We start from the raw sequence: 13,185 nt of genomic DNA on the forward strand, positions 1-13,185 counted from the left end.
CTGGAATCCACAAAGAAAGCCATTGATAAACAACACAGAGCCAGGAGTTTATTTGGGAACAGTCCAAAGATGTGTAAGGAAGAAAAGTATCACCAGCATCGAAACTAAGCCAAACTAACAGAAAGGGGTAGAGAGATGGTAGTAAGGGAGGAAAGCATATGCTAATGAGAGACAGGCAATGAAAAATAGTATCATGAGGATGTAGATAAAAGTTAAAAAGAAAAAATTCTAAAGACGGAGAGACAATCCACAGAGTAGTAACCTCAGGAATAACCTGGTTAACAATTCATTATACAGGTCAGAAAGTTGGGACCTCAGGGGTGGCATGCTTTGCCCAAGAACACATTCATTAAGATTTTTCTATCCCTAAACAATGAAGTAACAGCTTTGTTTGACATGCTGGGTAAGTTCACATTAAGTTCACGTACTTTCGCTAACCCACAGTGTATGTAAAGAACAGTTCCTGAAGTTCATAATGGCAATTATATATGTATATGTTGAAACCAGACCAAAACAGCCCCCAAATATTGTACTCCTTGTTTCTCTTGAGAAATCTCATCCAGAGAGCTTAACGACCAAGAAACTCTCAGAACACAACCCACTCATAAGTTGGAGAATGAATTATTCTATTTATTTTAAATATATTTAAAATTGTTTGCATTTTAGAAATCACTTTAAGGTAGACATTGGCAGACATCATTAATTTCCCTTTATGTGTATATAGCATTTACACGATTTGACCATTAAAATGCCAATGATATCACAGATTAAATCATGAAACTCTGTTGAGAAAAGAAAACAGAGCTTTCAGTAGAGGCTGCAGCCTTCTATAAACAAAACCCAGTTGAAAGTATTGCGTAGAAACATAACTTAATGGTTTCAACATTTTCCAGGGATAATACATTTTATTAAATATCAAAGTTTTCCAAAATCCTGATTCCAGGGACTTGCATAAAGTATATACAATGTGCATCTTGTTTCTATAAGATGCATGTATGTTAGAATACTTTCAAATTTCTTGATATAAGCCCAAAATACGTTGTATTCTAATCATATTTGTGAGCCATATATGAATGTTTTTATTATATGTTTTTTCACTTTATAATAATTTCACTGTACAAATTTGGAGAAATATAACAGGCTGATAAATTCTAAGAAAAAAGCTCACTGGCTTTACAAAAATGTACATGTATTCTTCTGTGGTAGTCAAACTTAGGGTGGACTAATGCCTTATGTTTTTGATGTTAGCATGCCCTTTCTTGTTCTGGGATATAAATGCTTTGCACTTAGAATCATGAGAAAAAAGTAATGTTTTTAAGTAAGAGAGTTGGTTCTGACCTACTGGTTTCTACTTATGTGCCAGGAGAATCTCAGTATGCTCTCCATTACTAAGCCTATCACAGTCATTACTATTCTTGGGACAAGTTTCAATAAACTGAAAACTTGGAAACACCAGCATGGAAGCACCACGGTGCACAGGTGAAGGGCTTGGAGGGAAATGAATGCTTTGGCAGCTGGTGGAAGGACTTTCGGTATAGCTTCAGGAGGGGCTGGTCGCATGAACGCATGAAGGGAATGCCTAAAGCCTCCACAAGTGTGTGAAGAAACATGCAGTTTAAATAAGTTAGGATAAGGATTCCAGGTGGTTGTGGTATTTCATCCAAGGAGTAACCAATAGAAAAAAGGAAAAGGAGTGAGAAGAGGTCTATAACATCACATATATGGTTAAAAAGAATTCTCCCAAACTCCACATATTGGTATGGTAATGAAACCCATTCCATTTCTGGCTTCCAGAAACCCTACGTACGATACATTTACCAACTGCTCACTTTGTGCAAATGCTTGTACACTGGCACATAGGCATTGGGGTGAGAAAATAAAAGTAGATAATGCAAGGTCCGTGTCCTCTAACCAGTGCATACTGTATCTTAGGAAGAAAAATAAACAGGTGGAGTAGATGGTGCTGTACGTAGTTGGGTTCAGGGTTTCTGATGCCTTACAGTAATTGTGTGGACCACTTTTAAAGGGTATCAGGTACTAGGATCAATGGTTCTGCTTATACCAGCATAGAAAATGGAGGACTGGCAAGGTCAAAGAGTCTTTAATTACTTAGGGGACCTTGAGAGTCATTTGTAGTGGTGTATTAGTGAACACAGTGGAAGAAGCAGAGAGGGCCCCACTGCAGAGTAAATACGCTGACTAAGTCTATGCCATGACACACAATCTCTTCTCCCTCTTGTCTTTTTGATTCTTCTCATTTCCTTAGTACATTCGTCCATCTTAAAAAGTCTTTGAGGACTTGAGAAGTGGTACACATGTGTCGCTGCCCTTTACTTCTTAGCTACAGCAATCATTAGAGACCAGTCAAGGCACTCAGTCTCAGTGGTTCTAAACTTAGCTTCAATTTCACCTAGTACCTGAACAGTATCATAAAAGACTGGCCTAGGCTTATTACTTCCAAATTTTCCACATCTTAGTCATCCTTTTTATTGTCCTTAAACAGAGCTATTCAGTACAGTAGTGAAATGCATATAAAAATATAGAGAAAATATCAAACCAACAAATTTGCCCATTGCCTTAACAAGACCTCAGGCAGTAGAACAATTATTATGATACAAAACAATGCAAATATTAACAAAGAAGCTACAAAACTGTCATCATCACTGAGACATAAAAGCCAACATTTATTTGAACACAACTTTCAGGTTATATGAATCCTGCATGGATAGTTTAAGTTACGGCCAGTTCTCTGTTTCAAAGATACATCTGTTCACAGATTCTAGGAACAATGTATAACATAAACATGTCCTACAATCAAGAATTTTATTGTTAAAATTTCATGAGAATTCCTGAATTCCCCACGGGAGCAGTAACTAAATACACTTATAATTGTGAGTCTATAAAAATATTCAGTAATTCTTCATAGTCACATGATTATGAGGATTTGTTTTGTCATGGTATGTAAAACAAATTCATGTGTTCACTGATTGCCTGGAGATAAACATGACTAGAGAATGCCTTCTGATTAGTGGATTGACAGAAAAGAAAACTAGAGCTTTTCTCTTAAGGGATTACAAACCTGGGTTCTCCTACCTCTAACCCTGGCTCTGCTAGGACCTCTCAAGAGAGTAAATGTGCAGACATCTAAATTATAAGCACTGCCTACCTACCTCAATATCTAAGTCTTCATTAAGAAAAATCTGAAATTGTTTTCCTGATTTATCTGTTAGTTTGTTGTTAGTATACAGGAGTGCAACAGATTTCTGTATATTGATTTCATATCCTACAACTTTGCTGAATCCAGTTATTAGTTCTAAGAATTTGTGAATGGAACTTCCAAAATCATCCTCTGTGTGAATAAGATCCATAATCCTAATAGCTTTCCGTATCATGACTAAAAAGTAATAAGATAGTCTTAGTGACATTAAAATAGACAATATCATTTCTTTTTCTAGGATTCACATCCCTTGGCTATGAATGGCTACTTCCCCCTCTTCCTTATAAGATCCTCATCTTCTGGGCAATAGGAGTTTGATGCCTTGTGCAGGACATTTCAGGTTAATTAAGACATAGTTATAAATTATGGGCAAAGGAAATGTGCTTTCTTTTTGGGATTCAATTTCAGGGGTTTATTCTTGGTTGCCTACATTCCAAAGAGGCTGGTTCCATAGCCAGTCAACACGCCCCAACAGAACACGTTGTCTATCTCCTAGGCAGAGCACTAAATTAGCTTCATACAATGGAATTCTTAAAAAATAAATAAATAAATAAAAGCCCAGAAGCCTTTGCCTTAAAGGAGGTTTGCCATCTGTAATCCTGCTGCTTGAGGCAGCTCCGGGTGGTGGGATGTGAGCGAGGCAAATCTTACGACATTTAGACAAATTTGGCAGCGAGCACGGCACCCGGGAGGGCACTCCACATCCCAGCTGTTCTTTGCTTTATGCCTTTACATAGAGGTGTGTTCCTAAAAAGTTGTGTGAGAAGCAATTCAGGAGGAGTAAATCAAATCATAGTTTAAATGTTCCATGGGAGATTGCTGTATAAAGGGACTGGAGAAGAATCCTTTTGTAATTATCTCTTAATTTATTGGTTTTACAGTCTCAGGTCTTCCCCATGCTGGCTTCTCCTAACCTGGCCAACCAGAGTAACTCTGAAGAGAATAAAAACGCTTTGCTCTGCAGAAAAGTGCAAACTGACATCACATAGTCTTTTAGCTTCTCTTCGTTCTCTTTTCTGTTCCCCATCTTTATGGCCTCTTTAGAATCCCCCCCAGAATGAGGTAAGGAGGAGAATATGACAAACTAAAACTAAGTCATCAACCGAGTTCAAGACGGCAGCTCTTCTAAAACGGTTTCAGTGGGAAAGGTCAAAGCTCCTGAGTGACTTCCCTGCCCACGTGATCCTCCCGCGAGACCTTCACGTCACTGCTCCTCCCCAGCATTCCAACCCCACCTCAAATATCCTTCCTCTAAGAGACCTTTTCCCCTCGCTTTTTCCAAAACAGCCCTTAAGGGCTGTCCTATCCTTAATGCCCACATACCGTTACTTTTCAGCTTATCACTTCCTGATATTTTATTATACACTTATTTGTTCACTTGTAAATTATCTATTCCTAGTCAGAAAATAAATTATAGGAGGGCAGAGTCTTCCTGTTTTCTTGTTTGTGGATCCCTAGTACTGGGAATAGAGTCTGACACATAGTAGGTGTTCAAAAACATATTTGTTGAAGGGTTGATTGAAAATTTGAGGCAGTGTTCTTGATTATTTTCCTTCATATACACTCATACACACACACACACACACAAAACCTGACCATAGCCCATTTTTTCCCCTCAGGTGAAATCCACCCATACCATTTGGAAAATTAGTATTACTGTCACCTGGTAACATGTTCAAGGCACAGATGGACAAATAGGGTTACCTGCCCCAGTGGTGGACACCAGTTTGGGCTTGCTGCGAGCACCGTCCCCTTTGGTGGTGTAGGCTGTGACGGTGAGGGAGTAGGAAGTTTCAGGCTGTAGCCCAGAAATGATCATGTCCTGAAATGACACAATAGAATGACACCGAATCAAAACACACACGACAGATGCCCGGGGAGAAAATCGAAGCACCATCTTCTTTCTGCACATGCTTGAATATTTCCTGCAGCCATGCCAAGCCCTGGAAGTTTCATGCCTGCGGCTCATGCTATTGATGCTCTGTTTTCATGCTGACACTGAAGCGAGGTCTGCAGCCATCCTAAGATGTAGTTCTATAGGGTAGTAGTTAAAACTATAAAACCTGGAGCTAGACCTCCTAAATTCTTGAATTTAAACCCATATCTCCTTATTTATTAGCTTGGTGATACAAAGCAAGTAAGGTAACCCCTCTGTACATCAGTTTCCCTATTAAAGTTAGAATAATAGGGAAATCAAATGGGTTATATCAGGCAAATGCAAAGAACTATGCCTGGCCCACAGTGGCAATCATGAACTAGCTATTTTATGCCAGCAGCTCTCTATTCGCAGCTACTATAAACTGGTCCATGCACTGGTGATAAGCTGATGCCAGTGCAATGTTTTATCACCCATGTTAGTATTTTGTAATGACTTATCTGTTGGACCTAGATATCCTGACAGCTTAGAGAAGTTTCTGGGGTTCAAGTGATATATTACTTGCATAGACTATGAACTAAAATCATCATATACTAAGAATTTTCTGGTGATTTTAGAGCAGGCCATTACAACAAAGAGCAAGACTTGTTCTAAACACATCATGAATGTATGTTCAATTAATCCTACTTAGAAAATGTTAAATGCTACAAACTATTTATCAAAACCGTTTTCTCTTAATAAGGGCCCCGAACTGTGATATTTATAAGACTAGATGGTCTTCCAAATTGGAGATGATTCTTTAGATGGAATGCTGGCTATTAATTTGTTCTGGTAGTTTCTTTAGAAGCTACACACACACACACACACACACACAAATATACACACAGAGCAAAAATAGTCTTCCAGATTTTTGGCACAGCTATGTTTTGGCACAATATGTCAAACCAAATGAGGATAAATTTAAGAAAATACACAATGCCATTGTCTTCCATATCTGAAGACAATGCAAGAGAAAGTTCAGTGAATGGACTGGATTGTGGGGAGGGAAGCTAGATTTTCCTGTGCAAGGCTGTAACAGGCACCACAGAGTGCAATTGTTGAATCTGATCTCAAATAGGATAGCTTTTAACAAAGTGCTTCTTTTTGAAAGAGTAAGAATTTCCACACCAGTGGAAAATTTCAGTGGAAAAATCATGAGTTTCAGATACCATCCTGAAGAGCCACTGAAAATATTATTCTAACAGATGGATGGACTAAATCTGGGAGAGAGATTTTATTTTCAGGATCTTGGAATGGTTTCACTAATATTATAGAGGATATAAAAACCAGGCAAAGCACCCAAGAATGGCATTTTAAATTATGGTGGACACACTGGTAATTCCAAAAATCATGGGGTAAATTCCAAAAATCAGGGGTAAATATGAAGAGCTCCCTCCCATGTCAAAGGATTGCTGCAGAAAGCAGGCAAAGATGTGAGAAAAAGAAGCAAGGCTTGCTTCTATCACCAAGCTCTGTGGTAAGAAATTTATATGCTCTGAGCCTTGTATAAATATGTCACTTATGAAACTGAGGTTAACCACACATATTCTTCCTCTCACACAGTACTGAAATCTGACATTGGTCGAGCCCAGGTGGTGGTACAATCTCAACTGGACACGCCTCTATCTGCCTGCATCACACTCTCTTTTGGATGACATTTTCTTTTTCTAAGCTGCTGGCGTACTTCCTTGGTGGTTTTTGCACCCCCCCCCGTGGGGAAGGGTGGCTAACAGCAGGGCCACAGATGCTCCTCTTTGTCTGGCAACCCATCTCCACTCTACTCCTTGCCCTGGTGTGTTCAAGGTTGGCGTTCCCGATGTTCTGTCACAGTCACTGGGCTGCTGTGTGTCTCTCCAGTCCTAAAAATAACTGCATTCATCTCCAAACCTTCAAAGATTTTTTTTCTGCCTAGATTCAAAATTCACCTCTAGTCTTAACTGCCCACCAGGGCTCCACTGGCATATACATTGTAAATCTTTGCTAGACATTTTCCCTTGACTGTCAAGTGTTACCTCAAGTTCTGGGAAGGCCATTACGGGAAGCAGACTCCCCTCCTTACTTCCTTATTTTAATGAAGGGTAAGCATCTTCAAAGCTTACAAAGGATCTTTGGTCTCTTTTTCTTCCTCAAATTACTTAACCAGTCCATAAATTTTATCAATTCTCCCTTTGAAATACTGTTCATAACTGTCCCTCTTTCATTTCTACTGCCTCACGGTTGTTGAATTTTTATCACTTCATGACTAACTTAGTAAAAGAGTTCTTTTTGCTTCCCTGTTTATTATCTTTCTCTATATATACTAAATTATTGATTTTTAGGCTGCAAGTAATGATCCATTTAGTAGGCCATGAAGTAAACTGACTTGGTCAAAACCAGAACTAAAAAAAATCCAGAATATACTTAAATGCAAAACATTAAACTTTAGATATATATAAAGGTAAGGTATTATTTTGTAAAACCCTTAAGCATATGAATGCACTGGTCATGACATCTAATGCATTTCTTACTATGGGTCATGGCCAAAGAAATTTATAAAACACCGTTATACTGTCCATTCCATGAGAACTGACCCTCATCCACCATATTTGCCAAGTTTCCCAACAACAGCTCTGTGCTTGGGCAAAAAAAAATTTACTAAATGAAAGAATTCCTCCTACCAGACTCTATCTTATTTCTCCTTTTCATGATTTTCTCTCTCTTCAGTAGTGAAGAGTTAAAGACCAGCTCCTTAGCTTGACTCTTCAGGTTTTCTCAGCGATATATTAAAATTCTCTCTCAGCCATAGTTGGCACTAATTTATTAACCTAAACTCTTTATCTCTGTCAAATTGGCAAGCTCACTTGTCACCTGACAATATCTCCCTCCTGACTGACTCAATGACTACTTCTCATGTGCTCACCTTCAAAAAATCAGTTCCCGTCTCCAACCCCCCAATACACACATACACATACTGTCATCTCTTCATTTCTTATTTGTCCTTTAAGCTCTCAAATAAGTTTCAGGACCTCTTCTACCATCCTGGTCTACATTCTCTGAACTCATGGCTTTACTGACATTATCACTCATTCACCAATTAATTAAACATTGCTTGAGACCATCACTTTTGTTACATTTTATGGAACTTTCCAAACTTCCTAGACACCCACCAGATGTCCTTAGAAGGCAGGTGTCACATCTGGGTCCTCCATAGTAAATAACATGATTCACTAATTTAAATATTTTTTTAAAATTCTTCCCTCCATGAGATACTTTCTGCATTTTAGTGTGACTCATTCAATTTCACTCCAATGTCTATGGGTACAACAGAGAATCACCGTTTCCAGATAGAGCTAATTAGTGCCAGATCCATGTCATGTTAACCACTGAAAATGTAACCCTGGGCTGGGATTTATGAGCAGCCTGTATGCCTATATCAGACTTGACATCTCTGGTTAGCAATACCTCCACTCAAAGCATGCCTCCTCTAACTGCGTCACAAGGCAGAATTAGTAGTAGCCGCCAAAACCACATGAGCTCATGGTACTTTTTATGTGATCAGTAGCATCATGCCAACTTCACAAGACAGAAACCAAAATAAAACATACACCACATATTGAAGATGATTAAAACAAGAATTTGTTAATTCATGCATCCAAGCAAACTGTGATGACGTAACGCAAAGAAGTGAAAGAGGGGTATCAGAAAAACAAGCATTTATAATCTGTTGTGACAAAGCAGTCCAAAATTACTCACATGTTCAGTAGTATCATCAAATTCCCACTGATTTGAGATTAAGAAGGTTGGGAAAAGGAGAAACAAAATTTTTTTAAAAAATGAAGAAAAATGTGTAGCCTTATAAAGACAACATTGCCTTCCTTAGATTAAAAAAGAGAGAAAGAAAAAATAAGCAATTGAATCAGCATGTACAATAAAATTCCAAAGAGTATAAGTGTGTTAAGCTGCCATCCTCACTCATAATTGAGATCAGAAGTAAATATCCTTTATATTGTTATTACTAAAACCAGTTAACGTATATTTTTTGAATGTATGGCTTATTCGAATGAATCAAGAAGGCATAGCACAAAGCTAATGATTGTAATCATACACTACTCTCTGACATCTACTTTGACTTTTTCCTTAGGTTACACCATTAATTCAGGTCACTAATTAGAGCAACATCTTTCATTAGAGAAACTAGAATCTTATAGCCTCGTCAAGTACTGCAAAATGTAATGATTTCAGTGAATAGTAACAGACTGTATATATATATATATATATATATAAAAGAAACACAAGGAAAGTCAGCAAATTAATGAAGAAAAGCCAAAGTAAGAGAGGACAAAAAAGATCGTGTTGACACGGAAAGAATTTTGTATCATATAACTCCATTAACTACCATATTTCACAATGAAAGGGGTGACAGGTCTACAGGTCTACAGTGGAACATCACTACGAACCAAAGAAGGAGATCAAAGCATGATGTTCACATCATTTTCTTTTTCATAATTGTAGACTATCAAAATAAAATGTAGGAATAAATGGCTTTATTAATTTTATACTGTGAGAACTTTCCATTTTAGAGGAAGGACAAAATAAATGTTTAAGAAGAGCAAGTCAATGAGTCAATGTCCCCTTTTCCCAAGTCTAAAGGACATTACGCATCCCCAACTAAATTTACAGAAGTGGCCTTCAAAACAAAGCCATGCATCTATATTTGGAGAAGATAAGTTAGCTACTAATTCAGATCCCTTTAATTAAAATGTGAAAAACTGAAGCAAAAGTAAGCACTTTTGTGAACTGATTATGTTAAGATATTAGGGTAAATACTTCCCTTACTGCCACAGGGATATTTATTGCTCTCTTATTTTCACAGAGACAAGAAAGCAAAATTTGGCAACCTGACATAGCAGTTCTCAGTTTCATTCATAATCTTCCTCACTTTTACACAAAGGAAGTTGAAATAAATTTCTAATTGTCACAAACTCAATTCTTTTCTGTGCTCAATCACCAATTTGCTAGATAAGCAAAGTACTCCCTTATTCATAATGTCTCATCATTATTGAGGTATTACCGACCCAGGTAAGTTACCCATGGGTTACATATAATCCCCAGCATGATGGTTATTAATTAGTACCTTCCTGTCTCTTTCAGGAAAATATGTAGAATACAGGTGAATTTCTTATGGTACTATCTCTGAATCATTTCTAATTGATAAAAAAAAATTAATACTCTATTTTAAAAAACTGATCACAAAACCAAGTGGTTTTGGTTGTCACCAAGGATCAGCAGAATTTCTCAGGCACTCAACTACTCTTCACACTTTTCTTAACTTGGATCAACACAGAGGACCCCATTTATTCTTTGGGAGACTCTAATTTTTATTGTCATTATCTTCATTTTCCAGCAAAGAAAACAATGATTTCCAAATACGTGATTTGATAAAGAAGTACTAAATAAAATGCTGTCTGGACACCTTCCCTAAATAAGAATGCTTATTCTTCATCAGAAGTCATACATTTAGAAGTAGATCAATATTTTTCCATATAGTTTTAGCACAGCAGAAAGTAGATCCTATCAGCAAACTGTTGCCTAGAATTCTTCTCATTGAGTTGATTAAAATCAACTTTTCTGAAGTCAGAAAGGCAGAGCTGTGCATCTGTGTTTTAAGAAAACAGTTACATATTTTTAGGCTTGAGTGTCATTTCATCACAATGTACTTCCTCACTTGATGTTGAGTCGGAGAAGGTAAATAAATATGCATCATGTGTTTTAAAAACTAGATCTGTATACAGGGTTTTCATATGTCAAAAATTTTAACTATGGTCCATTTCAGGGTACACCAAAAGAGATGGTCTATATGAAGATACAGGTATTCAATTTCAGAGGCTTACCTGTGCATCAGCCAGCATGACATCCTTCAGCATGGGCTGGCCCTTGGGCTCACCATTTTCCATCCTCACATAATGGACCTGGTATCCTCTTATCTGGCCATGCTGTTTATTGGGCACAGGCGAGCGCCATGAGACTTTAACAGATGTTGAGTTGACAGCCTCTACCTCGACTTTGCGAGGAGGACCACTAGGAACTGGAACAACATCATCGGATAAAAGAAAATTATAGGCACTTGTACCACCCAGTCAGAGCATTTTTGTTACTTAGGTTTGTTTTTTCTTTTAAAAATGGGCAGACCCACTATGTTTCCTTTGCGGAATACAAACATTTTCAACCAATGAAAATGCTCAAACCAATCTGCTCTACCTTTTAAGAAAAGATCAAAAAACATGACCGATGCAAAAAAGAAAAGTGGAAGAAAAAAAGAGTACCAGAGAAATAGAAAAACATGTAAAAAAATGTACAAAAGCCAAGGAAGATGCTTTGAGGCTCAAAGCATTAAAGCACAAAGAGGTATAGCATTGAAATAATAACAAAAACTGGTTGTTGATTGTTGTGTGTTTTTTTTAAGGTTTCTTTTTAAGCAGAATAAAAAGACTCTTGATTATATGAATTTTCTTCTTTTTTTTCTCATATCAAAGGTATTCCATACAACAGATGCCAAAAATTGAATGTCGAGCATCAGTGTCTCTGAAACATGCAAGAACAAAAAGGCAACAAGAAGGTAAGAAGGCAGTTTTGAAAAGTGAACTTCAAAATGTGAAAGAAGTGGCTACAAAAAGGCAAGAAAAATGCAGAAGATAGAAGTACACAGAAGGGCCTGGATTGCAAGGTCACAGGAGCAAAAGCTGTTCTTTTAAAGGGAAGCAAAGTACTGTGTTGAGATTGAAAAAAAAAAAAAATTGCCCAGGCTGTAGCAAAGGTAGGTCTTTGGCAAAAATTATCGAAGTTATAGCGATGCTGGGTAAAAAAAAGATGAGCAGAGAAAAATTATTACTGTGAGCCTATCAAAAGACAGCAGACTCAGATTGTGTCAGAAGGGTGCAAACTGACGTAGCACAGGTAACGTACCATCTTCATCGGTTCGAATCAACACGGACAAGCTCTCGGGGCCGGGGCCGACATCTGTGTGGGCGGTCACAGTGATCCGGTACTCAGTCCATTTTTCCAGCTGTTCCAAAAGGTATTTGGTAGTGTCCGAAGGAATCCCCAAAATCTCGTGAGGTTTGTCATCTTCTCCATCCATGGCGGTGTACTTGATGGAATATTCAGTAAGAATGCCGTTCTGTTTGTCCACCGGCGGAGGTTGCCAACTTACCAAAATACTAGTGGAACTTGGGCTGGTGCAACTAATGTCTTGAGGAGGAGCTGATGGCTCTTATTTTGGTAGTGAATTAAAGGAGGGTTTGAGTGAAAGGACAGGCATGGTTGGGGGGAAAAAAATGATAAAACAAAAGAAAAGGCAAAAATAAATAAAACGAACAATAAGGGCAACAAAGTGAAAATAAGGCTTTGAAACATAAAATAAATTTTAAGGATAAAGTTATGTACCTTGGCTTAGTAATATGAATGAACCAAAAAATGAATAATGACCAAAAATAATTGTTAAATAATGGGTGGGGGGAATATGTGAAAATGAAACCTTGAGATAATAGAGCCTCAAATAAAATTACCTACCTGCAATTTAATTCTTCTTCTAAACCAATCCCTCAGTATTCCCCAGCCCTACAATACAGACTATCCAACTTCAAAAAAGCTGCAAACAGCGCAAGATTTAGTACATGAGAGTCTGACGACGCTTCACAGATGTCATTTCAAGATTTCACTTCTACATTCTAGAATGAGAGTGATTCATATACAGTACTCATTTTTGAAAGGGTTCTTAAGCATTAAAAGTTGCAATAACTGTTAATGCCCTTCCAACAATTCTAATTTTAAAAAAAAGGTGGCAGTGGGGGTGGGGAATAAAAGCCCAAACATAAAAGGGTTCCCTCCGACATCTGAAAAACTGAATCTGCCTGACCAGTATTCATGAACAATGTTAACACTGATCAGAGCCCATATCCAGTGAGCATGCAGAATCAATAAAAGATGAAAATGCATAGTCCAAGGTTACCTACCCGAAGGTAATGGCAGGCTTGTTGATTCTGACTGTAACTTGTACTTACCCTATGTCAGCTTT

At 37.7% G+C, this 13,185-nt stretch overlaps 1 protein-coding gene across 26 annotated transcripts in view; it reads right to left on the reverse strand.

Moving 5' to 3' along the window:
• Positions 1-13,185, reverse strand: part of PTPRD (protein tyrosine phosphatase receptor type D) — a 1,529,902-nt gene that overhangs the window by 152,454 nt on the left and 1,364,263 nt on the right. For 10 of the 26 annotated variants that reach the window (XM_057498666.1, XM_057498665.1, XM_057498663.1 and 7 more), the window contains 4 exons: positions 12,075-12,380; positions 11,003-11,196; positions 8,865-8,891; positions 4,922-5,039 (listed from right to left, as the gene is read on the reverse strand). The exons of 7 other annotated variants lie outside the window; for them this stretch is intronic. In XM_057498666.1, coding sequence (XP_057354649.1) covers positions 4,922-5,039; positions 8,865-8,891; positions 11,003-11,196; positions 12,075-12,380 — 645 coding nt within the window. The remainder of the gene's footprint in view (positions 1-4,921; positions 5,040-8,864; positions 8,892-11,002; positions 11,197-12,074; positions 12,381-13,185) is intronic. 9 more of the 26 variants (XM_057498672.1, XM_057498671.1, XM_057498667.1 and 6 more) reach the window with 3 other exon arrangements.

This window comes from Manis pentadactyla, chromosome 3 (genome assembly GCF_030020395.1).
Source record: "Manis pentadactyla isolate mManPen7 chromosome 3, mManPen7.hap1, whole genome shotgun sequence".
NCBI classification, from domain to species: Eukaryota; Metazoa; Chordata; class Mammalia; order Pholidota; family Manidae; genus Manis; species Manis pentadactyla.